Genomic DNA, 24,614 nt, shown 5'->3' on the forward strand with positions numbered 1-24,614 from the left:
TCACTTCTGTGCACAGGAGCGGCCGGCGTCGGCGAGTGACGCTGGTGAGGAATCCCTGACGTCTCCTTCCTGTCCTCCCCCTGTCCTTCCAGGCTCCTGATCTCCGCTCGACTTGGAGCGTCGCCGTGAGACGGAGAGGGAGAATTTGAAAATAACTTTGTCTTGTTTATTCTGTTGTTCCACCGGAGATGACGAGTCCACCCTCTGCAGCTGTGTGTGTACACACTCACTCGCTCCTCATTTTCTGTCCACTCACCATCCATCTTTCATCCCAAACCTCTCTGAATACACTCCTCTCTCTCTCCCTCCCTCCCTCCCTCTCTCTCGTCCACCACATACGGCTCTCAGGAATGTCATTTTTCATCCCTCTTGGGTTTTCATGGTTTCAGGGGCACTAGGCTGCCCTTCGTCACACTTGATCATAGCTTTACCACCTCCTCCTCCTCCTCCCTCCCAATCATCTCTCCTGACAAAATCCTCCTGAGGCTGTAGATGTGCTGAGAAAAGACACACACACACACACACACACAAAGAAATGGCTGAGCATTAATTCCTGGCATTTGGGACTCGCCCTTTCGTCCAGGACCAAATGAACGGCGGTCAGCTCGGCTTGGTCAGTGTTATTCGGGCCTTTCAAAGGGACCACAAGTACCAGACAACTTTGAAGTACAGAGTACACAAACACCGGCTGGCACAGGGCTGAACCTCACTACTACATCTGAGTCATTTCTTCCTCTCAGATACTTTTGCTTCAAACACACACACACACACACACACATGCAGCCAGTGTGTTTGCAGGGAAGTTCGGTGAACTAATTAAGGGCTTAATGGGAGCTGCGGTCAGGCTGAGATTTAATGTATGAGCCTCCGACCTCCGCCAGCTTGTTCCGCGTTGGCTTGACGCAGACGTGATTTGGGAATTCAAATTTTCGTTTCAGCCCCGGACCGCAGCTACAACTGTGACAAAGGACAAATGTTTTTACAGTTACGGCACCGCCAAACCATCCAAACAGACTATGAATAATAGTTGCGTTTTCACAAGCTCGTCTTCCTAAAACTCCACATTCCAGCCCAAAGTCAAACAGTCGGTATTGTGTCATCAGGTCCTGGTCTCCCACTCTGACCTGAACCGAGCACGTTGGTTCAGCACCGTCCAAGACGGCCTCATCATTTAACCCCACGGTTCACTGCCTCAGGATATGTGATGTACTGTTCAGTACAGCGCAGGTACAGATATCAAAGTTCAGGTACACACTAACGGAACCCAGCCGCCGTTACCCCGAAGACCAGATGTGCTGGTCACATGTTCTGTTCCACAGGTGCAATGAAATGCTTTTTTGGTTTTGTTTTGTTTCGTCAACTCTGAAGGTGCTGGACATTTAAACAGAAGTAAAAACAAAGAGATAAAAGAAAATATAAAGTTTAAAAAAAAATACAAAAAGAAATATCAGCTGCCTAACGTGCAAGGATGCACGTGAAGACAGAAGACGGGGACAGCGTCTACACGTACAACAACAACAACGCGTGAATGTTGACGGAGCGTCGCAGGGACCTCCACATGTGGGCTGTGTTGTGCTGTACTATCTTATGCCATGCTATGCTGTGCTGTGTTGTGCTATGCTATGCTGTGTTGTTATACTGTCTTATGCTATATTATGCTATGCTATGCTATGCTGTGTTGTGCTATACTATCTTATGCCATGCTATGCTATGCTGTGTTGTGCTATACTATCTTATGCTATGCTATGCTATGCTATGCTGTGTTGTGTTATACTATCTTATGTTATGCTATGCTGTGCTATGCTGTGTTGTGCTATACTATCTTATGCCATGCTATGCTATGCTGTGTTGTGTTATACTATCTTATGCTATGCTATGCTGTGCTATGTTATGCTGTGCTGTGTTGTGCTATACTATCTTATGCCATGCTGTGCTATGCTGTGTTGTGTTATACTATCTTATGCTATGCTATGCTGTGTTGTGTTATACTATCTTATGCTATGCTATGCTGTACAATGCTATGCTGTGCTGTGCTGTGCTATACTATCTTATGCATGCTGTGCTATGCTGTGTTGTGCTATACTATCTTATGCTATGCTATGCTATGCTATGCTGTGTTGTGTTATACTATCTTATGTTATGCTATGCTGTGCTATGCTGTGTTGTGCTATACTATCTTATGCCATGCTATGCTATGCTGTGTTGTGTTATACTATCTTATGCTATGCTATGCTGTGCTATGTTATGCTGTGCTGTGTTGTGCTATACTATCTTATGCCATGCTGTGCTATGCTGTGTTGTGTTATACTATCTTATGCTATGCTATGCTGTGTTGTGTTATACTATCTTATGCTATGCTATGCTGTACAATGCTATGCTGTGCTGTGCTGTGCTATACTATCTTATGCATGCTGTGCTATGCTGTGTTGTGCTATGCTATGCTGTGTTATTATACTATCTTATGCTATGTTATGCTATGCTGTGCTGTGCTGTGCTATACTATCTTATGCATGCTGTGCTATGCTGTGTTGTGCTATGCTATGCTGTGTTATTATACTATCTTATGCTATGTTATGCTATGCTATGCTGTGTTGTGCTATACTTTCTTATGCCATGCTATGCTATGCTGTGTTGTGCTATGCTATGCTATGCTGTGTTGTTATACTATCTTATGCTATGTTATGCTATGCTATGCTGTGCTATGCTATGCTGTGTTGTGCTATACTATCTTATGCTATGCTATGCTGTGCTATGCTATGCTGTGCTATGCTATGCTGTGCTGTGCTGTGTTGTGCTGTGCTGTGACACAGAAGAACTACACCACGGCCACATGACTTTAATTTCATCACAACTCGCTTCTATTTTCAGCGGGATGACATTTAATGCCTTCGACAGCTTCTCCAGAAGTTCAGCCAAGAATCAGGAACTGAGTGTGACAGTTGCTGACGTGTTCTACCCTTTGGTACAAAACAATAACATCCTATTGTCTCGTTTCAGGTATTAAACCAAACATGAACCTACTCGAAAGTCGAGCTCAGTAACTTTCTCTTAGCATGACAGCTAAATGTAGAAAAAAACAACACTTCTGGAAGGACTGAAGCCGCTGTCCTCGCTAGGACAGTCTCAAAGGGTGGTCCTCACAATGATAGCTACACACACAGTCACACACATCCCAGCTCCTGGGAACGTTTATCTCCTGATCATATAAACATCAACTAAACTGGACGTTTGAGGAGGAAATCTGAAAGCGACGTTTAAAAGTTTACCCTCCAACTGAACATCACCCCCCGAATGATGTAACATTTTTCATGTGTGTATCTACTCAGTTACCGTTACTTCACCTTGTCTGGTAGGGTTTTTACTGCCGTTTGACAGTTTTTGGCTCCTGTACACGTGTAAAGTTCAGTTTTGTGAGGTTTGCAATCATGCGTGTTGTGAGTAAACAGGGCATTGGGCCACTTGATGGCCTTCCCGCCAAACCGCCTGAGACTCAGCATTGAGCGTTTATGAAAGGAAGCAGTCATGAGAGGATGAAAAGATAGATGGGTGGAGGTGAGGAGGAGAGATGAGGTCTTCCTGAGGGAGGGATGAAAGAGAGGCGGAGGCTGGGATGAAGGGAGGGAGGGAGGGAGGGAAACTCCCTTCTAGTTCTGGGCAACTGTTGCACGCTTCAGACTTCATACACCGGATACACTCAGCAGCTCTCACACTTCAGACTGAGTGTGAAACCTCTGACCTCTCCAAGGTTTACCTAGAAACTTCTCCCTGGAGTTTACAAACGGGATTAAGAAGATTTTAATGGATGAGTAAATTCTCACGGATGGATAAAAGCCTCCAGCATCTCAGGAGGTGTTTCTTCTCACGAGGTCGAGGACGGCTGGCTCAACCCTGATGACTCCTCCATCCCGTTTCCTTCCGACCATCGCGGCACCTGCTCATCTCTGAAATTGCTTTCTATCCTTGGAGCTTCAAAGCGCGGTCGTCCTCCTGTAATTATGCCCTCACTCTCCTTGCCTCCGCTGCATGATTGAAAGGTGGAGCGGATCAGAGGATCTTCTAGATTAGACGAGGTTGAAGAGGAAGAGCGAGGGGGGAGGGAAGAGATAAACACCAGTAAACACATCTCGCCCAGGGCAAGCTCGCTTCTGCACAAACTCTGGAGGACAAACCACAGCGATGGCGTCCACCGTCTCCCAGCCGCGGCCCTGCTTCTGCCTAAAGACACATCAGCAACACACAAGCAGCAGCAGCAGCCTCTTCAGATCCTCCTCCGGCCGCCGTCGGCCTCGCCTCCTCCCCGGGACGCTGCTCCTCCTGCCCCTGCTGCTCCTGCTCTCCCTGTCCCTGTGGAGCCAGCAGGCTGAGGCAGTGGTCCACTCCAGCTTTCGCCGCCTCAGCGGCCGTGAGAAGAAGGAGATGCAGAAGGAGATCTTGTCCATCTTGGGTTTGCCTGGTCGGCCAAGACCCCACCCGCCGCTGCGACCTCCCTCCTCGGCGCCGCTCTTCATGCTGGACCTGTACCACGCCATGTCTGCTGATGGAGACGATGAAGGGAATGAAATCATCGGGAACGGAGCCGGCGTGGTGAAGATCCGAGGGTCCGACAGGTTGGCTCAGGTCAACCACGCAGCCCTGCCGACCCTCAGCACTCACACCCCGCCGCTGGGGACGGTGGTCAGCGAGGCCGACACAGTGATGAGCTTTGTAAACCTGGGTGAGTAAACGCCACAACAACCACACGTCCTCACAGGAAGCGGCGCTGGTTCGGGTGAGAAAATGAAGACAGACAGGAAGAGCGCCACCTGCAGCGTGACTGTTTACCGCAGCAGTGGCCATATTTGAACTTTACTACGCCGTTGTAGACCCTGAAAACTCTCCTACTGTCCTCTAAATCCACCAAAACGTCCAACATGAACATTGTGCTTCTTCGAAGAAACTTTGAAGCGAGAGACGGAGACGATAATAATAACAACAATAATAACAAGTGGTAGTCGCCCCCTGCTGGCCACGAGAATGACTGCAGGTTTCAGGGCATTTTGCATCTGTTTTTTTGTACATTCTACATTTGGATCCTAGCAGGTGATTTGTGCTCTGTAGAGCAGGAAACAGACAAACCTCACAGAAAGACACTCTCTCAAATTAGCCCCTCGTATACGAAGCCGTGGATGGTTTCAACGAGCCGGATGAACCCGTTCCAGCTGGATTCTGTCGGCCTTTATGCTAAATTCTGTGTTACTTCATGTTTAACATGAAGAAAAAGAGAGTTGCGTCCGTGTTTTTGCATAAATCTCCTTAAATGTTTCCCAAAATTCTCCCTCTGGGAGCAAATATAAACGTATAAAGGCAGAACAGCGTCTGGCTGGAAAAAGTGAACATGGACTAGATGAAGTTCCACTGACAGTGACAAGTGCCATGTTGGTGCTTCCCTCATCGTTTCTCTGCTGTTTCCACAAACACGCAGGATTAAACCCAATGTCAAGATGGCTGAACTTTATTGGTAGGTTTCCATTCCAAACCAGTGTCCACCGCTGCCGCAGCCAGACTGGGCAGAGCGTCCTAAAAAAGGTTCTGAGAACATGCAGGGATGAAGAGGAGCCTGGGACACGAGATAAAAACTCAGCTCGCTCCGATCTGGGCTTCCGTCTGTGAGCCGCTGGTGTGGGGACAGGCTGTCCGTGATTCAACCCCCCGCTTCCAGGGATTTTTGTGAGAAGCACCTCATGCATGCAAGGAGCAAAAACACCCACTTGACTAATTGACTAGTGATGAAGTTAATGAGCTTTAAATGAATAACACATTCAAATACTAGGAAGGTCAAAGCGCCCCGTCCCGTCAACAAGAGCCTGCATGGATTCAGGCTTTTTGACGGTTTAATTCCAAATCAAGAGGATAAAACGAGCCAATCCGCCGCCTTTTCTTGATCACCTGTGAAAGCAAACTGGATTTTCAGCTGATTTTTCTGAGAAAAAAACCCGATAATGACTGAAAACGATCAAAATTTCTTCATAACAGCAGTCTGGCCCAGCTGAACATCCAGAGGGGTGGTGGTGGTGGGGCGGGGGGCGCAATATTGAACACAAGAATTCCTGATAATTTGAATTATTTTGCTACTCCAAAATTGATCTTCTTTTTTTTTTGCAATTTTAGATATTTCATTTACCACTCAGGGAAATAACTTAATATTAGGAGTTCCCAGTAGCCTGACTGGGTGGGTTACTGGGTGAGCAAACTGAGCTCCTTCCTCTGCTGCTGGTGTTGATCTGGCCTCCTCCGATCACCAGTCCTTTTATAAACTCCCACAATAATAACTGGGTTCCATTTTCAAGGTTCTGGTGTGTTTTTAGAGAAGAAAATTCACCCTGAAATTTGTCAGTCAACGCCGCAGAAACCCGGCGTTTCATCCCTGAACCCTCCAGTGTTTAGTAAACACGCTGCTCCAGCCTCTAATAGCGAGCCGGCGGCTCCTCAACAGGCAGATCTCTGATTCAGAGGTGAAGCGCCACATCAAACCTACTCAGATGGAAAATAACCACCTCACACACACGCTGGGATGACGTGGAACCAGACGTCAGAACCAGAGGCCGGCGTCCCCCTCGACAAACACGTCCGTCTGATGTTAGCGCGGCTCGGCTTTGCTCCGTTTCTTCTTCTATGAGTGATCTAATAAGAGTGTGTCCTTCATGAATCAAACGGACGTGGGTGTGTGTTCCTACGCATGTGGAATAGGAGGACACAGCTGGTTAGAATTAAAGGCCCCACTGACACACGGTGAAAAAAAAAAGAAAAAGAAAAGAAAAGAAAAAGAGCAAACGGTCCGGAGCGAGATGAAAATACTGCTGCGGAGGGAGCGACGCTAAAAATACCAGGCAGGGCTGCAATTAGTGGTGTGTGTGTGGAGCAGCTGCTGTGGTTCAGGGCACTAAGTGTCTCTAATTACTGCAGTGTGTGTGTGTGTGTGTGTGTGTGTGTGTGTGTGTGTGTGTGTGTGTGTGTGTATGTATATATGTGTGCCCGTGTGCGTGCGTGCGTGCACTGATATATAAGTGTGCCCAACCCATCAGGAGAGTCCCGTCCTTTGCATCTCTATTTACCATACATTCAGTGTGTGTGTGTGTGTGTGTGTGTGTGTGTGTGTGTGTGTGTGTGTCAGACTACAGCCACCAGTGTGCTGGTTCACCTCCCTGCTGGGTCCCACAAGGACACACAAACATACACTCTGCACTGGTGTTTCAGTCGCATGTTTGGATTTATTGTAGGAGTGTTTGTGCTCACGCGCACGTGTGTGTGTGCGTGTGTGTGTGCGTGTCATTTCCCTTGTAAAACTGATTTATATTCATTTTCTGAATATTTCTGCTTGATTATTGTCCATCGGTGGCCTGCTGTTTTAAGATGCAGCACATTTTCCCTGCTGTTTCTATTCGAGCTCTCAGCCTCTCGCCGTCATTCAGGACTTTTGGATCAAAGCTTCTCTCATCTGGTCGCTGACACTGAGGGTCACTTTGTTGCCACGATTTCTCAAAGTGAACTTTACTCCGACTCATCACAACTGATTTCATGACTACGCCAAGTTATTATCACCTGAATGTCAGAGGTCGAGTTGCTTTGGTGAAACTTGGATCAGGTCAGGATCTTTAGTGTGGAACTGATCTGTCCCTGTCCCCAGTGTGATGGTCCGGGGTTGCATGTTAACTTTGTTGGTCAGGTCCCTCTTGATTGATTTTAATCTCAGCTCATCTCAGTTTTACCAGGTTACATAAAGGAAGCAAAGCACGTTGATCTACGTCGGAGCGTCGGAGACGAAAGCAAACTCGTCTCAACCTGTGTGGTGCAAAGACAGGATGAGTGGACGACACAGAGGAGGACAAGAGGAAGACAGACAGCAGTGGTTTGCCTCTGCAATGAGCTCCTGACCACCAAAATATTCTCGGTCAAGTGGATGTTTGAGCCAAATTTGGAGAAATTCCCCGGCGGCGTTCTGGAGGTATCGCGTTAACTAGAATGGGACGGACGAATGGACACAAACAGAGCCCCGCCCAGCCTGCGACTGCCGCTGGTGCAGAGGCATAAACCAAAAGAGTCTGATTGACAAACAGAAAGAATTAGTGACTCTCCAGTGTTCAACAGTCAGGATACGCAACGTTCGGAGTTGCGGGCGGGTGCACGCAGACGCGGGCGCCTGGTTTCTGTCAGCTTGGAAGCTTTGTGTTTATCATCAGAGTCGCTGTTGCTAAGCATGTCACTTCCTGTCCAGAGCTGGGACATAGAACACTGTGTGTCTGTTCCGATCGTTTAAGGTTCCCACATGATATGGAACGTCTATACGCAGGTGGCGTTACTCGACGATGTTCCGCCTCCGATCAGAGAGCGATGGCCCTCCACTCAGCTGCCTCTGATCCTGCTGCTCTGTTGCTGCTGCTTTCTTTCTGCTCCCCCCCCCCCCCCCCACACACACACACACAATGTGACCAAAGTTCTTGCAGGTTTAAGGAGAAGAACCGAGCTCTTCTTCCTCCCATCAAGCCGCTCCGACTGTCTGGTCTCTCCGGGGTCTCATCTCCTCCACGCCTTCCCACCTCTGCCTCTCTTCTGGCTCCATCTCCACCGCTGGATCAACACATTTCCTCATGTTACATCTGCTTTAAACTAAAGCTGCTCCCCACCGGCTCCGCTCTCACGTCACGTTTGGCACATTTCAATCAGAGAGCCTCTTTGACTGCGATGCTGCAGTTTAACTGTGTGAGGTCGAGCTGAGGGACAAAGCAGCGGTTTGCTCCAGATAACATTTGAATAATATATCAGGGGAATATATTAATTTATATGACTGAAACAAACAAAAAAAACGCTCAAAAACATGATCTCAGTGGTGGAGGGTTCTTGTGCTGTCATGGCGACGCCTGGTGGCAACAGGAAATGACGTGTATTTGACACTTGAGGTTCCTCGTGTGCCAGGTCGACCAGATCCGTCTCAGATTTGGTCAGAAACACCTTGAGAACTCGGTTGAGCAAAAATTGTTGATTCGAGAGATTCGAACGGCGCTGGTTGATACTTTGAAGCCTTTTTTTTTTTTCCTTCTTCTTCCCCTGAAGTGTCATCAAATCTCAATTCTCACGCTTCTACTTGTTGCAGTGGAACAGGAGCGCGACCTCCTGCAGCCTCGTCCCTACTGGAAGGAGTTTCGTTTCGACCTGACTCCCCTCCCCCAGGGCGAGACGGTGACGGCTGCAGAGTTCCGCATCTATAAGACCCTGACGATGGGCCAGAGGGCCAACCGCACCCTGCACATCTCCGTCTACGAGATCCAGCGAGACAACAGGCACAGGTTCTGTTCACACTTTGAAACACTTGGTGCTAAATGAACACTTTGAGGTGTTTGACTCTCGCTTTTGTGCTATGAGAAGCTCACATGTGGCAAAGTTCTGCCCTTCAACTGGACCTTCTGCCTGTTGGGAAAATAAAAAACTAACGAAGCTCAAATTCTTGCTGTTGATGGTAGCGATTAGCTCAGTTGTGCTGGAGCCCAGATATGGTTACCTTAGCTTAGCATAATGAGTGGACACACATTCAAACACACACCCAACTTAACTCTGGTTCCTCCAAAATTAACAAACCTATGAAAGCCCGGTCTAAAGCCCAGTAGTCTAATTTGAGTCACTGCTCCCGGCCAAGACAAAGTCTGGCACACAAAACCCCACCAGTTTCACCCTCCAGTCTTTGCGAAGATTAAATAAATGAGATACAGCGAGTTTCCTGGTGAGCTGGTAGGTGGATCCTGTTACCTCTGGACCAGCAGACTGGTTCCCCTCCACTTTCAGTTTCAAAACACACACCAACCTTTTGGGAAAAACACATATTGGCTTTCCTCCCCTCAGCAAACCCTCGTTCAATCACTACTAAAGTGTAGTATCCTTTGACTCTCATGCTCACCTCCCCATCCACTACCATTCATTGTGCTAAGCTAAACTGGCGTGAGCTGATCCCCGAGGGGCTCAGCTCCTTAAAGGAAGGGTAAGCACTGCCTGTTTGGGGCTTTTTTCTTGTTATATTCACGTATTCTTTTCTTTTCTTTTTTTTTTTATTTTACAAAAGAAACACGATAAACAAACAATATGGCATAAATCTGTCGTTTTTTTGGAGTCCTACTCTGATCATGAACCCTCCCCCTAAAACCCTCTAGTGAACCAGAATAGGAAGCCATGGCATTGCTACAGCTAAATGATCCCGTTCCTTCTTCTAGCAAACCATTGGTACCGAATATACCAAGCTACGTAACTCCAGTCTCCCTGGGTCACGAGCAACGTGACGGTAAATAACTGTTGAGGCGTTCTCCAGGAGCGCTATGAAATATGATATATCGGTAAACTGTCACTGAATAGAGGCGGCACGGTGGTCAGCACTGTGGCCTCACAGCAAGAAGGTTCCGGGTTCGAGTCCCGGCTCGGGCACAGGGTCTTTCTGGGTGAGTCTCCATGTTCTCCCTGTTCCTGCGTGGGTTCTCTCTGGTACTCCAGCTTCCTCCCACCGTCCAAAGACATCAAGAGGGGACGAGGATGATTGATACTCTAAACTGAGTGTGAATGGTTGTCTGTCTCTATGTGTTGGCCCTGTGATGGACTGGCGACCTGTCCTGGGTGAACCCCGCCTCTCGCCCATAAACGATGGGATAGGCTCCACCCCCCTCGCGACCCTAAACAGGAATAAGTAGAAGACAATGGATGGATGCTGCTGAATAGATCAGCGACCGCTACATCGTGTTTTATTGTAGCTCACGACCTCCACTGACGATACATTACTGCAAACGTAGCCTCTCTAGCTCGCTAGCAAAGTCAGCAAGTGGGTTTCTTACCTGCCCAAAAGAAAGGCTGCTACTTGCGCGTCCATCGCCAAACCTTAAGATTCGTTACAACGCCTCCAGCGAGCAAATGAGTCCCCAAGAATCACTCGCGTTGCCTTTTATCCTCCTCCCTCTTACCTGTCGCCCGTTCTACAAAAGAACTTTTTTCTTTCTGCTCACAAAATGCTGCCCCAACAAGAACCTGATGCCTGCTTCAGGCTCCCTGGTCTCAGCCAGCTGCACGGTGGTGCAGTGGTCAGCACTGTGGCCTCACAGCAAGAAGGTTCCGGGTTCGAGTCCCGGCTCGGGCACAGGATCTTTCTGTGTGGAGACTGAATGTTCTGCCCGTGCCTGCGTGGGTTCTCTCTGGTACTCCGGCTTCCTCCCGACATGCATTGGTGCTTGATACTCTAAGTTGACTGTAGGTGGGAATGGTTGTTGTTTGTCTCTCTATGGATTTTGATGCTTCCTTTTTTTTACACATCACAGTTTTTAGTGATTACCATCGAGACATCCTGACAAATTCAGGGATTTTTACAAAAAGTGCATAGAAATCTTCATGTAAAAAGTTAAGCATAAAATCCTTTAATGCGCACAGGCTGAGATTAGTTCCATCGAGACATCCAGGAGAAGCTGTTCGTTCACGCCACAGCGACTCACCATTGCCTCTAGAGGTACCAAGTGGTATTACAAGACAACGCAGCCCAGCGCTGGCGCCTCCTCAGTGTTTCAAACAGCAACTTAAACAGAAAGACTAGCGTCAGTCTTCACAAAGAACTCGCAGGAGTCAGTTTTGCCATTTTATTGATTTGCACGTTCATGTTCATACCGTTCTTTATTTCTTTCAAACTGGTGTGTATTATTCAACCACAGACTAGAGAACACACACACACACACACACACCCTTCAAACTGTTGCATGTCCTTGATGTCTGGGCTCCCTGTAAAAGAACTTTGAGAACACACACATAACAATCCTGGATTGTGTGTGTGTGTGTGTGTGTGTGTGTGTGTGTGTGTGTGTGTGCGTGCGTGCGTGCGCGCGCGTTCCCTCAGAGAGCCAGAACTGGTGCTGCTGGACATGCAGTCTGTTCCTGCAGGGCAGGAGGGCTGGCTGGCCTTCGACGTCACCTCTGCCTCCAACCACTGGCTCCTCCATCCCCGCAGTAACCTGGGCATCCGCCTCTACGTGGAGACTGAGGAAGGTGGGTGGGTGCAGCGCCGGGCTACCAGAGTCCTTCTTTACCCGTCAGTCCTGCACTGTTGACTGAGACAAAACCCTCTCAACTCCGTATGTTTGGTTTGATTCTCTCCCAGACCGCTCCCTGTCTGCCGGCTGGATCGGGTTGGTGGGTCGCAGGGGTCCTCGATCCAAACAGCCCTTCATGGTGACCTTCTTCAGGGAGAGCCAGATCCCGTGTCGGCCACCTCGCGCTGTCAAGCAGCACCCCCGCAAGAAGAAACCCAAATACGACCTCCCAGTCCCCAGCATCCATAGTTAAGTTCCAGGCGCCCACACCTTTGTGGGATTGATGCCTAATAATTAAATCACTTCAGGGGGGGGTCTGGGCTCCAAGATTAGAGCAGATTAGGATGCTCCTGTTCATCTTTTACAATCTATTAAGGACTTACTTACATGTGGTAGATGATGAGAAATATCCATTTGGAAGCGCCCCAGTTGAAGTTAGCCTCCTTACATATCAGCGTCATTAGCTTTTAATATCGTTCCAACGCGCACGAGAGACAGCGAACCCCCAGAGTCCATCACAGTCATTTATCCACCGAGGTCTCAACCAGTGTTCTCCTCTCCGTTCAGATCGGAGTCCGGCCAACAGCGGAGGTCAGCCCTGTAAAAAACACGAACTCTACGTCAGCTTCAGTGACCTGGGATGGAAGGTCGGAACGTTTGGCTACTTTTTCTACTTAAGACTGGAAATATACTGTAAAAAAAAAAACAACCAAAAAACACCTGTTTCTTGGTCATTAATATTCATACTTAAGAGCAGATTCCACTGCTGTTGACACACTGCAAAATTCAGCTGGTTTTAAAACTGCTTCCCGGTCATGTGACCTAGGGACTCCAGATCAGTACTGGATATTTGCTCTACATTCAAACTACAGCTCACATCTAGTTTTAATTTTTGTGACCCTTTCATTTATTTTTTTATGAATATTTCATTGTGTCATGAACTGCAACATTTGGTGTCTTTTCTTTGTATTCAGTAGCTTCCAGATCATGTGACCTAGGGACTCCAAATCGGTACTGGTTATTAGTACTAGACTGGTACTACAGGCTGTACACGCTTGTACTGCTGATTATACTGTATACGAATATCTTAGTGCACCAGGTGGTGTAACTGCCTGAACTGGCTGGCTTGTTTTTACTGTACAAGCCCAGTTCTGACAGTAGGACGCCGATGTAGACGTTTTCCAGCCTGATTCAATAACTCCTTGGTCGTGAAAGCACTCACCGGTTGAGGGGACGTCTGGGTGACAGCGCGGCTTCGTCTCAGCGGTTGTAGTTGTGATGCTGATCAGATTTTTACACCCTGACATGAGATATTAATCTAGAAATGACGTAAAACCTGGATAAGCCATTGATTTCTGGCTGTTCTCTACACTCAGGACTGGGTTTTGGCCCCTACGGGATACTCGGCTTACTACTGTGATGGCGAGTGTTCCTACCCTCTGGGTGCCTGCATGAACGCCACCAACCACGCCCTCATCCAGCAAGTGGTGAGACGACAGCGTTGGCTCTTTTTGTGTGTCTGTTGCACAGTCAACAGTTGTGCTTGCTTCTGTTTTCACATTTGATTTCTAACCTCTCACATCTGCTGCCTGCTTGAGCTGTTGACCTCATGATAATAACGCAAGGGGGGTAACCACGTGTCCCCGCCGTGATGTCACAGGTCCACCTCCTGAAACCGGATGAGGTTCCCAAGGCGTGCTGCGCCCCCACCAAGCTCAGCCCCATCTCTGTCCTCTTCTACGACGACAACAACAACGTCATCCTTAAAAAGCATCGCAACATGGTGGTGAAGACGTGCGGGTGTCTATGAGAGTCGGAGGTTCCTGGGTCGCTGACGACAGTGGAAACCGAGCGTGACTCTTCTCTGGAGCTCAGGGCGAACGCCCCGAGACGCGACTGAGGGCTCCCACATTTGAATGTCCCAAAGACGCAGCAACTTAGGTTTTTATTCAATGTTCCAAATTCTAAGAGTTCAAAGTCGACAGATTCCGTAGCAGCACTTCTAACAAGAGAGTCTCCGTTCGAGTAATGACAGCATTTTTCTGGATCGCAGGTTTGTGGATGTTCACAACGTTAAAGATTCAAATGTATAAAATATAGAATTTAAATGAATATACCTTTGACCAGAGATGGGATGCCACAAGTTAATAACTTGACCCCCCCCCCCCCCCACACACACACACACACTTTCCTTCAAGTATAGCACTTATTTATCAACTTCCCATGAGGTCACATTAACCTGCAGTAGACAAACCATGAGAAATAAGTCCCCACTTCAGGTTTAAATGTGGAAAAATGGCAAATGATGTTGAATGGCAGACGCTGCCGTTTGTGATGCCTGCTGTATGTTTTCACAAGTTTTAGTCTGTTGTTGTCTTTCTGTTCCTAAATAAATCACATTCCGCTAATTTAAACAATATTTACATTTATTTACTCTTCGACTTTTCTGACGGCGCACACGAGGGCGAGAGGAGCAAGTTAAGCTAAGCGGCTCACCTTTGAGCAGACGTACTCATCAAAGTACTACGTTACTGTGTAAAACTTCAGACTCTGCAGGCTGCATCAACTAATACCTGAATTTGAAAGTTAACGTCTTAATTCCCAAAACATTTTGAAAAACAAGCAGCTTTGTGCTGCTCCACCGAGAACAACCAAGTGTTAAACTTAAGAACTCGTCTCGGTTTGCTGGGCCCGTATAAACACGCGCCATCGGGCCGACAGATTAAGTTCGAAAATGTGACGAATCTGCTGACGCCGACGTCATCGTGCATCCCCAACTGTGCCATGTGCCCACGTGGACGTCTCATATTTCATCATCATGCAGACAAAGTCAGCGGAGAAGACCGATCACATTAAATACATTATTCAATTTATTGAAAAGGGTAAAAAAAAAAAAGTACAGTGAAAGGAAATTAGTGAAGTGGTTGCCTGTTAGTGAGTTTATGAAGAACATAATCTTTTTGGCAGTTACTGATCCCAATTCTTTGACTCTCGGTCCTCCGGGGGCCGCGTACAGAAGAACATCAAACTACCGCTGGAAGGGTCAGTGAGCAAAGAGCTGCTGGGTGTTGGGAGGTCTCAAACAAACCATAAATGATGTTATTGCCTTGATTATTCTAGAAAGCTGGACACGTTCTAAATCAGGAAGAGGAACGTCGCTGTGTGTTCTAACTTGAGGTACTGTCGTGAGGCCTTGCCGCACCTACGGAGCAGCAGCGCAGAAGAGGAGGTCTGCCGTTACACAACGGGAATTCAATTATTTTTCCTTTTTTGTGTGTGATGGCACTCAGGAGAGGGCGGCTGCATCAACATGTAGCCTCTAATCCACAGACGGGAGTGGCTGGAGTCACACAGGTTTCACCCCACAGCAGTGCCACGGTCACTGGAGGTGAGTGGCATCGGTGGCAGCGAGCAGCGCACGCTAATCGTTTTGCTTCATCAAGTAGCTGTGTCAGACTTCTCATCATATTCTTTTATTCAGTGTAAGCTGGCGATCTTGTTGGTTCCATGGACCCCCCCCCCCCCCCCATCTGGAATAGCAAATCATTTGTATACAATAAATATAAAAATGGGGTGCTGGTGTACTTCTGCCCCACCGTTATCTTTTCCACAAACACACACATACGTACACAGCATATACACACATCCATCCCCTCCCTCCCTCCATCCCAGCCCATGAATACTGACGGGTCCCAGTGTTCGTCTTCGACATCGTTCAGGCGCTGCGATTCAATGTTTACTCCGAGGTCATTGTGTATCTGCAAGCAACATTGGCGGGATTTAGTATTCCAGCTACAACTGAGTTCTGAAAAAGCATCACAAGATTGTTTTTATTGAGAGTGGAATAATTATCAATAAGCTTTGTGAAAATTAAAATGTATTTTTTTCTGGTTTGTAATCAGTTGTTGTTGTTTTTTTTAACACCAAATCTAGAGTTCAGAAAACAATTCAAGTGCAGTTTAGAAGGAGCACTAAAGTTGGTCTTCCTTACACAAGTTGAGGTCCAATCAGCGATCCTTTACGCCTGAACATCCGCCAGCTCAGGAGGCATGGGGGACTTGGGGTGTTTGCTCTCAAAGTGCTGCTTAAAGGTCTTTGGGTCAGGCATCTGTGTCTGGAAAAAGAAGAGGGAAAAGTGAAGTTGTTCTTCAGCCATGTTAAGAACTTGTAAAGAGTCACTAACATAACGTCTGATTAACTGCCAGACTGCGAACACTGAACATTCAGGATGCATCCCCACATCCCTGCTTTCACACTGACTTGTGCAGACAAACGCCACCTGCTGGGCAACACCAGAAAGACAGTCTGACAGAGTGTCAGGCTGGCAAAACAAAACACATGTTGCTATGGCGATGTCATATTGTTTACAAATAATGGAATAAGACAAACACAATTATTCCCTTTTTATTCAGTGATGTAATTAATCAAGTGGCTATAAAAAGAAAAGTTTAATCCTAATGTTCTGCTCAGTCTCAACATGATTATTATATTCCATCCAAATTGTACTGTCAGTCATTCGTTCACTTCCAAGTGAACTCACCCGTGTTCCCACCTCGTAGGAGTCAGCCAGTAAAAGAAAGTTATGCTGGCAAACTCTTTAAATACTTGTGTTTTTGAAGAAAGGGTCATGTGTATTTTCTGGTAACCTCACACAATTTGACCATCCTGCTCTCATCTACTAACATGATGTTTGATTCAGTTACGCTAAAAACTAACGTGTAGTTGCTTAACTCGTCTTACTCTCTTATTTTCAGTTGCATAAACACCTTGTGTATGAGGACGTTTGAGACACAGTGGACTCTCCAACAAAGACCCTGTTGCTGCCGTGCTGGGTTGGTCTTACCCGGCAGACGGGGCAGGTGTGGACCAGAGCAGCCTTAGCTGCGGTCTTCTGGTCGGCGCCCTGAGATTTCTTCTTCTCTGCTGCCTTCTTGGCGTTCTTTTGCTGAGACTGAATCTTCTGCTGCCCACGAGCCATGGCCCTCAGCTTCGACCTGTAAGATGTTTAAAAACAGATTATCGCACAAGAGCACAGCTGTAACCCCATCATGCAAAGAGACAATATTCTTTTTTCATCGGATGAAAAATCACGTGTAGAATTTAAAGAGGTGATAAGGAGGTATGATGAGTTTGGCAAGTTTCAAGCAATAGTTGGTTTTAGAAAACCTTCCTATAAGAAAGCTGGTATTGCTTTTAAAGAGAGAAATTCTCCGCAAACATATGAAGACGAGCGTCACCCTTTTCAGCCGGGAGCCTAAATTTCTGGCTTCAGCAGAAAGTTAATCTCTTGGATATTAGGTTCAGTTCATTGTATCACACTACAGTAACACCAGGTAGAGGCGATAAGGACAATATCACATGATATCTTGAATAATATGATGAAAGGAAGCTCTGTTGCCCCCCCCCCCCACATAGTATTATTTCAGAGGCTGAAGATAGAGTAGGCGCTTATCAATTTGATCAATTAAAGGGTTAAAGGTTCAGAATTCACAAAAGCCTAAAGATCCAGGGGGAACTCTTCAGGTTGTTCATTTGATGCACCAACAGTCTAAATGCCAAATATTCAGAAAACTATCACAATAAATACAGAAAGTTTCATGATTGACAGTTTCAGCTCTCAGGTTGCTTAAGTGTGTTGTTTTCATGGTAATCCAAAACAAAAACAAACAACCGACAACATAGAACAATCCCCATGAATAATACAACAAATTGCAGACACCAGAATGATAATATGTGTTGAATGGCCAGAATATAAAGCAATGTTGGTGTACTGTTTAATCACGTTAGCTTCAGCGACGTGAGTAAATAGTAAAAGGTACATTTATAAAACCGTGACGTTGAATAAAACCAACCCGTTGCCAAATTCTACACAACAAAATAGAACTTGTTTCAAACGAGAAATCAATTAAAAACTTAACACAGTCCCAAAAGGCCCTCCATCAACCGGCGCCGCCTTGCTAACGACATTAGCTCGCTGAGCTAGCTAGGCAAGCGACGGCGGGAAGTAAACCAGAAATACAGAGTCGCGGCAGTAATAAAGAGCTTCATCAAGTAGTAAACGCCGTCGTACGCCAACAAAGAGTGTTGTATTTGACAAAGTAATACTATATCTTTGTGTATTCAGCCGCAGTTACCTCCGAGATTAAGCACTCTCTCGCTCTTTTGTCGGTCTTTTTTTGAGTGCCAGAGGAAATCCCACAGAGGGACACCAGAAGAAAAGACGTAAAGTCCGACAGTGACGTTAGGAGCGCCCCTACGTGGCCTGGAGGCTCACCTACAGCAGCGGGAGTTGCAGCGAGCCGATGATAGTTTGGAAGGGAAAAACCTGGAAAAACAATTTTAATTGTGCTGCTTTGTAAACATGCTATCCTTTGTTGAATTTCTTGCATCAAATTCACAAAGAACTGCGTTTTGTTTCCCGATATGAAATTGAATTTGATTAATTTTGAGCGCCACTTCAGTCAATTTCCGTGGATTTTACAGCGGTCATACGCCTGTATATGTTGCATTTTTCAAAATAAATTACTCTCAGCTCCCTAATGCATTTTCAGAATAGAAGAGGATGGTATCTGCCTTATTTCTGGATCTAGGGCAAAAAGCAAATGAGTAAAAAAACTCCCAGAGTTTGGCACATTATTTTAAGAGCGGCTTGGACTAAAAATAGTTGGAGCCAAACTGTTGCAAATTCTGTATAAACAAAAAAGTAATGATGTTTTATTCATGTTATGTTAATTGTGCTCATGGATTGATAGTATGTATATGTTTATATGTACATGTATGCAAACATATGTATGTATGTATAAGTATATATGTTTGTATGTATACAAATATGTATGTATGTATGTATGTGTGGACGTTTGTGTATATATGCATGCATGTGTATGCTTGTGTATACATGTATGTATGTATTTGTATACATGCTTATGAATGTACATGTATGTATGTATGTATGTGTATGTTTGTTTATATACAGTATGTATGTATATGCATATACGTTTATGTATTTGTATATATTTGAATGTATCCATATGTAGTAGAAAATATGTATGTATGAGTATATGTATTTATATATGTATGTGTATATATGCATGAGTATATGTATTTATATATGTATGTGTATATATGTATGTATGAGTATACGGTATACGGGTGTGTATGTTTGTTCATATATGTATGTATGTATGCTTGTATGTATGTATGCATGTATGTGTATATAGCTATGTATGTATGAGTATATGTATGTATATTTAGTATGTGTATATATATGTATGTTTGGGTATGTATATATGTATGTATGTACGTATGTATGTGTGAAGGTTTGTGTATAGATGCATGTTTGTGCATTTATATGTATGTATCTATTTGTATAAATTTGTATGAATGCGTATGTATGTGTATACATGCATTTAGGTATGTATGAGTATGTATGTATGAATATGTATGTATATACATATATATATATATATATATGAATATATGGTTATGTACATGTATGTGTATACATATAAGTGTACATATGTATGTATGCATATGTATATATATATATGTGTATGCACGAGTATATGTATGTATGGGTATACATGTATGTATATGTATGTATTAGTATATATGTATGTACATGTGCACATGTTTGTGTATATATGTATGTATGTAAATGTTTATATGTATTCATGCATATGTACCTATATGTATGTGTATTTTTGAGTAAATATGTGTGTATGCATATGTATGTATATATGAGCATATATATGTATATATATGTATGTATGCACACATTTGTATGCATGTGTGAATGATTGTGTATATATGCATTTATGTGTATGTTTGTGTATATATGTATGTATTTGTATATATGCTTATATATTTGTGTATATGTATGCACATGTAATTATGTATGAGTATATGGATGTATATGTATATATGTATGGAAGTATGTATACAGTATATGTATGAGTATATGGATGTATATGTATATATGTATGTATGTAAATATACATGTGAAAATATAAATATGTATGCATGTACGTATGAGTATATGGGTATGTACATGTGTGTATGTTTGTGTATATATGTATATGTAGGATCTAGAATCGACTTCAAAGTCCTTCTGCTAACTTATAAGGCTCTCAATGATAAAGCCCCATCCTATTTGAAATAACTCATTAGTCCCTACTGTCCAACCTGAGCACTTCACTCCCAGAATACAGTTCTTTTAGTGATTCCCAGTATCTCTAAAAACAGACTGGGAGGTAGAGCCTTCAGTTACCAGGCTCCTCTACTATGGAACCAGCTCTCTCCATGGGTCAGAGAGGCAGACACTCTGACTACTTTTAAGTCCGGGCTTAAGGCTTTCCTTTATGACAGAGCTTTCAGTTAGGACTGGTTCAGGTAGCTCTGAACCATTGATAGCTATGCTGCGACAGGCTTAGACTGCTGGGGGACACATCAGGTTACATGGAGCCCTCTCCTCTCCCCTCCCCTCCTCTCCTTTCTCCTCCTCTCCTCCCTGCACATTTTGGAACTGTCATTACCATTACTTGTTGCACTTTGTAGTTTGGCCTTGGTATCTCGCAGTCTCCCTGTGTTTCCACAGATCCACCAGAGCTCCATCTCTCTGCTCCAACCGCCGCCTGCATCACCCCCCAACCCCCCTTTTTTAATCCCCTGCTGTTACACCGGCCTGCGCTCCCCTCCCATGAACCAGTCTACCATCCAGTCCCCCATCAAGCTGGCTTGCTCTCCCTGCCTCCCCTTCCAGAGGCTTCCTTCTTCAACTGTTATTAACGTTTCCATGTTTTTCACATTTTGTATTGGAAACTGTTTTCTTGTCTGTAACAACATCTACTGCACGTCTGTCCGTCCTGGGTGAGGGATCCTCCTCTGTTGCTCACCCTGAGGTTTCTCAGATTTTTCCCCGTTAAAAAGGTTTTCTATGAAGTTTTTCCTCAGCCGATGTGAGGGTCTAAGGGCAGAGGATGTTGTTATGATGCCATGTAAAGCCCTTTAAGACAAATTGTTCGTGAAAACAGGCTATACAAATAAAATTGCCTTGCCTTGCCTATATGTTTGTATGTATGTATGCATATGTACTTATATGTATGTGTATGTCTGTGTATGTATGTATGCATACATATATATGTATGTATGTATGTATGTATGTATGTATGTATGTATGTATGAATGAGTATATGTATGTAAGTATGTATGTATATATGAGTATATGCATATTTACATGTATATATGTATGTATGTATGTATGTATATATGTTTGTATATATGTTTGTATGCATATGTACATATATGTATGTATATATGTGTATGAATATGCATGGATGTATGAGTATATATGTATGTATATCTGTATGCACAAATAAGTAATTATGTATGCATGTGTTAATGTCTGTGTATATATGCATTATGTGTATATATTTATGTATGTATGACTATATGTATGTATATTATGTATATATATGTTTGTGTGAGTATATATGTATGTATGTGTATGTAAGTATATATTTATGTATGAGTATATGGATATTTACATGCTTGTATGTGTTTGTATATATGTACATTCATTTTATATATGTATGCATATGTACATATATGTATGTATATTTGTACATATGAATACATATGTATGGATGTATGAGTATATATGTATGTCTGTATGCACACATATATAAGTATGTGTGAATGTTTGTGTATATATGCATGTATGTATTTGTATATATTTGTATGTATGTGTGTATGTATGTATGCATTTGTATGTATGTGCGAGTAGATGTATGTATATATATACACGTATGTTTATATATGTATGTATGTGTATATGTATGTAAGAAAGTATGTTTGTATGTTCGAGTATATGGTATGAACATATCTATATGTTTGTGTATGTATATATATATGCATACATATGTATGGATATATGTATGTATGCAAACATGTATGTATGTATGTATGTATGTTTGTTTGTACATTTATGTATGTATTTGTATACATGCTTATGTATGTATATATGTATGTATGCGTATGTATTGGTCCATGTTTGTGTATGTATGCATATGCGTGGATATGTATGTATGAATTTGTGTATATTTGTACATATATGTATGCATGGTATAGAAGTATATATGTATGTACGCATATGTATGTATTTGTATGTATGAGTATATGGATCTATATGCATGTATGTGTATATATGTATATTTATGGAAGTATGTTTGTCTATACATAAACATGTGTATATGTATGTATGTATGCATATGTATAAGTTTTTGTATATATGTATGTATGGATGTAGTAGTATATGGGTATGTGTGAATGTTTGTGTATATATTTATATATGTATATATCTTTGTATGAATATGTATGTATGAGTATATATATATATATACATATATATATATATATATATATATATATATATATATATATATATATATATATATATATATGTATTTCGGTTTGCACACATGTATGTATGTATTTGTATATATTTGTGTATATGCTTATGTATGTACATGTATGTGTATATATGTATGTATGTGTGTATGTATATGTATGTATGTGTATGTGTATATGTATTTGTGTACATTTGTATGTATGCCTATGTATGTGTATATACAGTATGTATGTATGTACATACGCATATGTATGTATATATACAGTATGTATGAGTGTATGGATCTATATGTATGTATGTGTTTATGTATGTATGTATGTATGCATATTTATATGTTCGTGTATATATGCATGTATATATATGTATGACTATATGTATGTGTATATATGTATGTTTGCATGGGTACATATGTATGTATGTGTATGTAAGTAAATATGTCTGTATTAAAATATGGATATTTACATGCCTGTACGTGTTTGTATCTGTGTATATATATTTTATGTATATATGCATATTTACGTATATGTACGCCTATTTCTACGTATTAATACATATGTATGGATGTATGAGTAGATATGTATGTATGTCTGTATGCACACATATATCAGTATGTGTGAATGTTTGTGTATATATTTATATATGTATATATCTTTGTATACATATGTATGAGTATATATATGTATTTCTGTTTGCACACATATGTATGTATGTATGTGTGATTGTTTGTGTATATATGCTTTTATGTGTATGTATGTATATATTTGTATATATTTGTGTATACGCTTTTGTATGTATGTGTATATATGTATGTATGTGTGTATGTATATGTATGTATGTATGTATGTATATGTGTATATGTATTTGTGTACATTTGTATGTATGCCTATGTATGTGTATATACACTATGTATGTATGTATGTACGAACGCATATGTATGTATATGTATGTATGAGTGTATGGATCTATATGTATGTATGTGTTTATGTATGTATGTATGTATGTATGCATATTTATATGTTTGTGTATATATGCATGTATATATATTTATATATGTATGTATGAGTATATGTATGTTTGCATGAGTATATATGTATGTATGTGTATGTAAGTATATGTGTATGTATTAAAATATGGATGTTTACATGCCTGTACGTGTTTGTATATGTGTATGTATATGTGTATGTATATATGCATATGTACGTATATGTATGTCTATTTCTACGTATTAATACATATGTATGGATGTATGAGTATGTATGTATGTATGTCTGTATGCACACATATATCAGTATGTGTGAGTGTTTGTGTATATATATGCATGTATCTTTATGTATGTGCACATATGTATGTACATGCATGTATATGTATGTATTTGTATATTTTTATGTATGTGAGTATGTATGTATGCATATATATGTATGTGCGAGTAGATGTATGTATATATACATATGTTTATATGTATAAACATATGTGTATGTGTGAGTATATATGTATGTATATGTATGTAAGTGGGTACGAGTATATCGGTATGAACATATGTGTATGTGTTTATGCGTACATACGTATGGATATATGTATGTATGTATGCACACATATGTATGTATGTGTGAATGTTTGTACATGTGTGTATGTATTTGTATACATGCTTATGAATGTACATGTATGTATGTGTATATATGTATGTATGTGTGTATGTTTTTGTATGAATGTATATGCGTGGATATGTATGTATGTATTTGTATATATTTGTATGTATAAGTATGTATGGTATATATGTATGCATGTATGTAAGCATATGCATGTATTTGTATGTATGAGTATATGGATCTATATGTATGTATTTGTATGTATGTATGTATATTTATGGAAGTATGTTTGTCTTTACATATACATGTGTATATGTATGTATGCATATGTATATGCTTGTGTATATATTCATGTACATGTATGTAAGTATGCATGTATGTTTGAGTATATGGGTATGTGTGAACATTTGTGTATATATTTATGTATGTATATATCTTTGTGTGTATCTATATGTAGTACGTATGTATGAGTATATATGTATGTGTGTATATTTGTGTATGTATGTGTATTTGTATATATTTGTATGTATGCCTATGTATGTG

The 24,614-nt window shown here is 42.6% G+C and overlaps 2 protein-coding genes across 3 annotated transcripts; one reads left to right on the forward strand and one right to left on the reverse strand.

The window, feature by feature from the left end:
- Positions 1 to 3,673: 3,673 nt before the first annotated feature.
- bmp8a (bone morphogenetic protein 8a) lies at positions 3,674 to 15,578 on the forward strand. Its single transcript, XM_086192540.1, has 7 exons — positions 3,674 to 4,714; positions 9,128 to 9,320; positions 11,888 to 12,036; positions 12,149 to 12,328; positions 12,648 to 12,727; positions 13,457 to 13,567; positions 13,741 to 15,578. The coding sequence occupies exons 1-7, from the start codon at positions 4,177 to 4,179 to the stop codon at positions 13,888 to 13,890; spliced, it is 1,401 nt and encodes a 466-aa protein (XP_086048666.1). The 5' UTR covers positions 3,674 to 4,176; the 3' UTR covers positions 13,891 to 15,578.
- Positions 14,928 to 18,337, reverse strand: LOC147240413 (transcriptional regulator ZNF706). 2 transcript variants are annotated; one of them, XM_086192541.1, is made up of 4 exons: positions 18,215 to 18,337; positions 16,924 to 17,074; positions 16,072 to 16,194; positions 14,928 to 15,838 (listed from the first exon to the last, which is right to left on the reverse strand). In XM_086192541.1, exons 2-3 carry the CDS (start codon positions 17,056 to 17,058, stop codon positions 16,099 to 16,101), a joined length of 231 nt encoding a protein of 76 aa, XP_086048667.1. In that variant the 5' UTR covers positions 17,059 to 17,074; positions 18,215 to 18,337; the 3' UTR covers positions 14,928 to 15,838; positions 16,072 to 16,098. The 2 variants fall into 2 exon arrangements, with proteins under 2 accessions (XP_086048667.1, XP_086048668.1); XM_086192542.1 differs by having other exon boundaries at positions 14,928 to 15,885.
- Positions 18,338 to 24,614: the final 6,277 nt, after the last annotated feature.

Source organism: Aulostomus chinensis, chromosome 22 (genome assembly GCF_037954235.1).
Source record: "Aulostomus chinensis isolate RoL2024-O1b breed Wild chromosome 22, RoL_Achi_v1.0, whole genome shotgun sequence".
Taxonomy (NCBI): domain Eukaryota; kingdom Metazoa; phylum Chordata; class Actinopteri; order Syngnathiformes; family Aulostomidae; genus Aulostomus; species Aulostomus chinensis.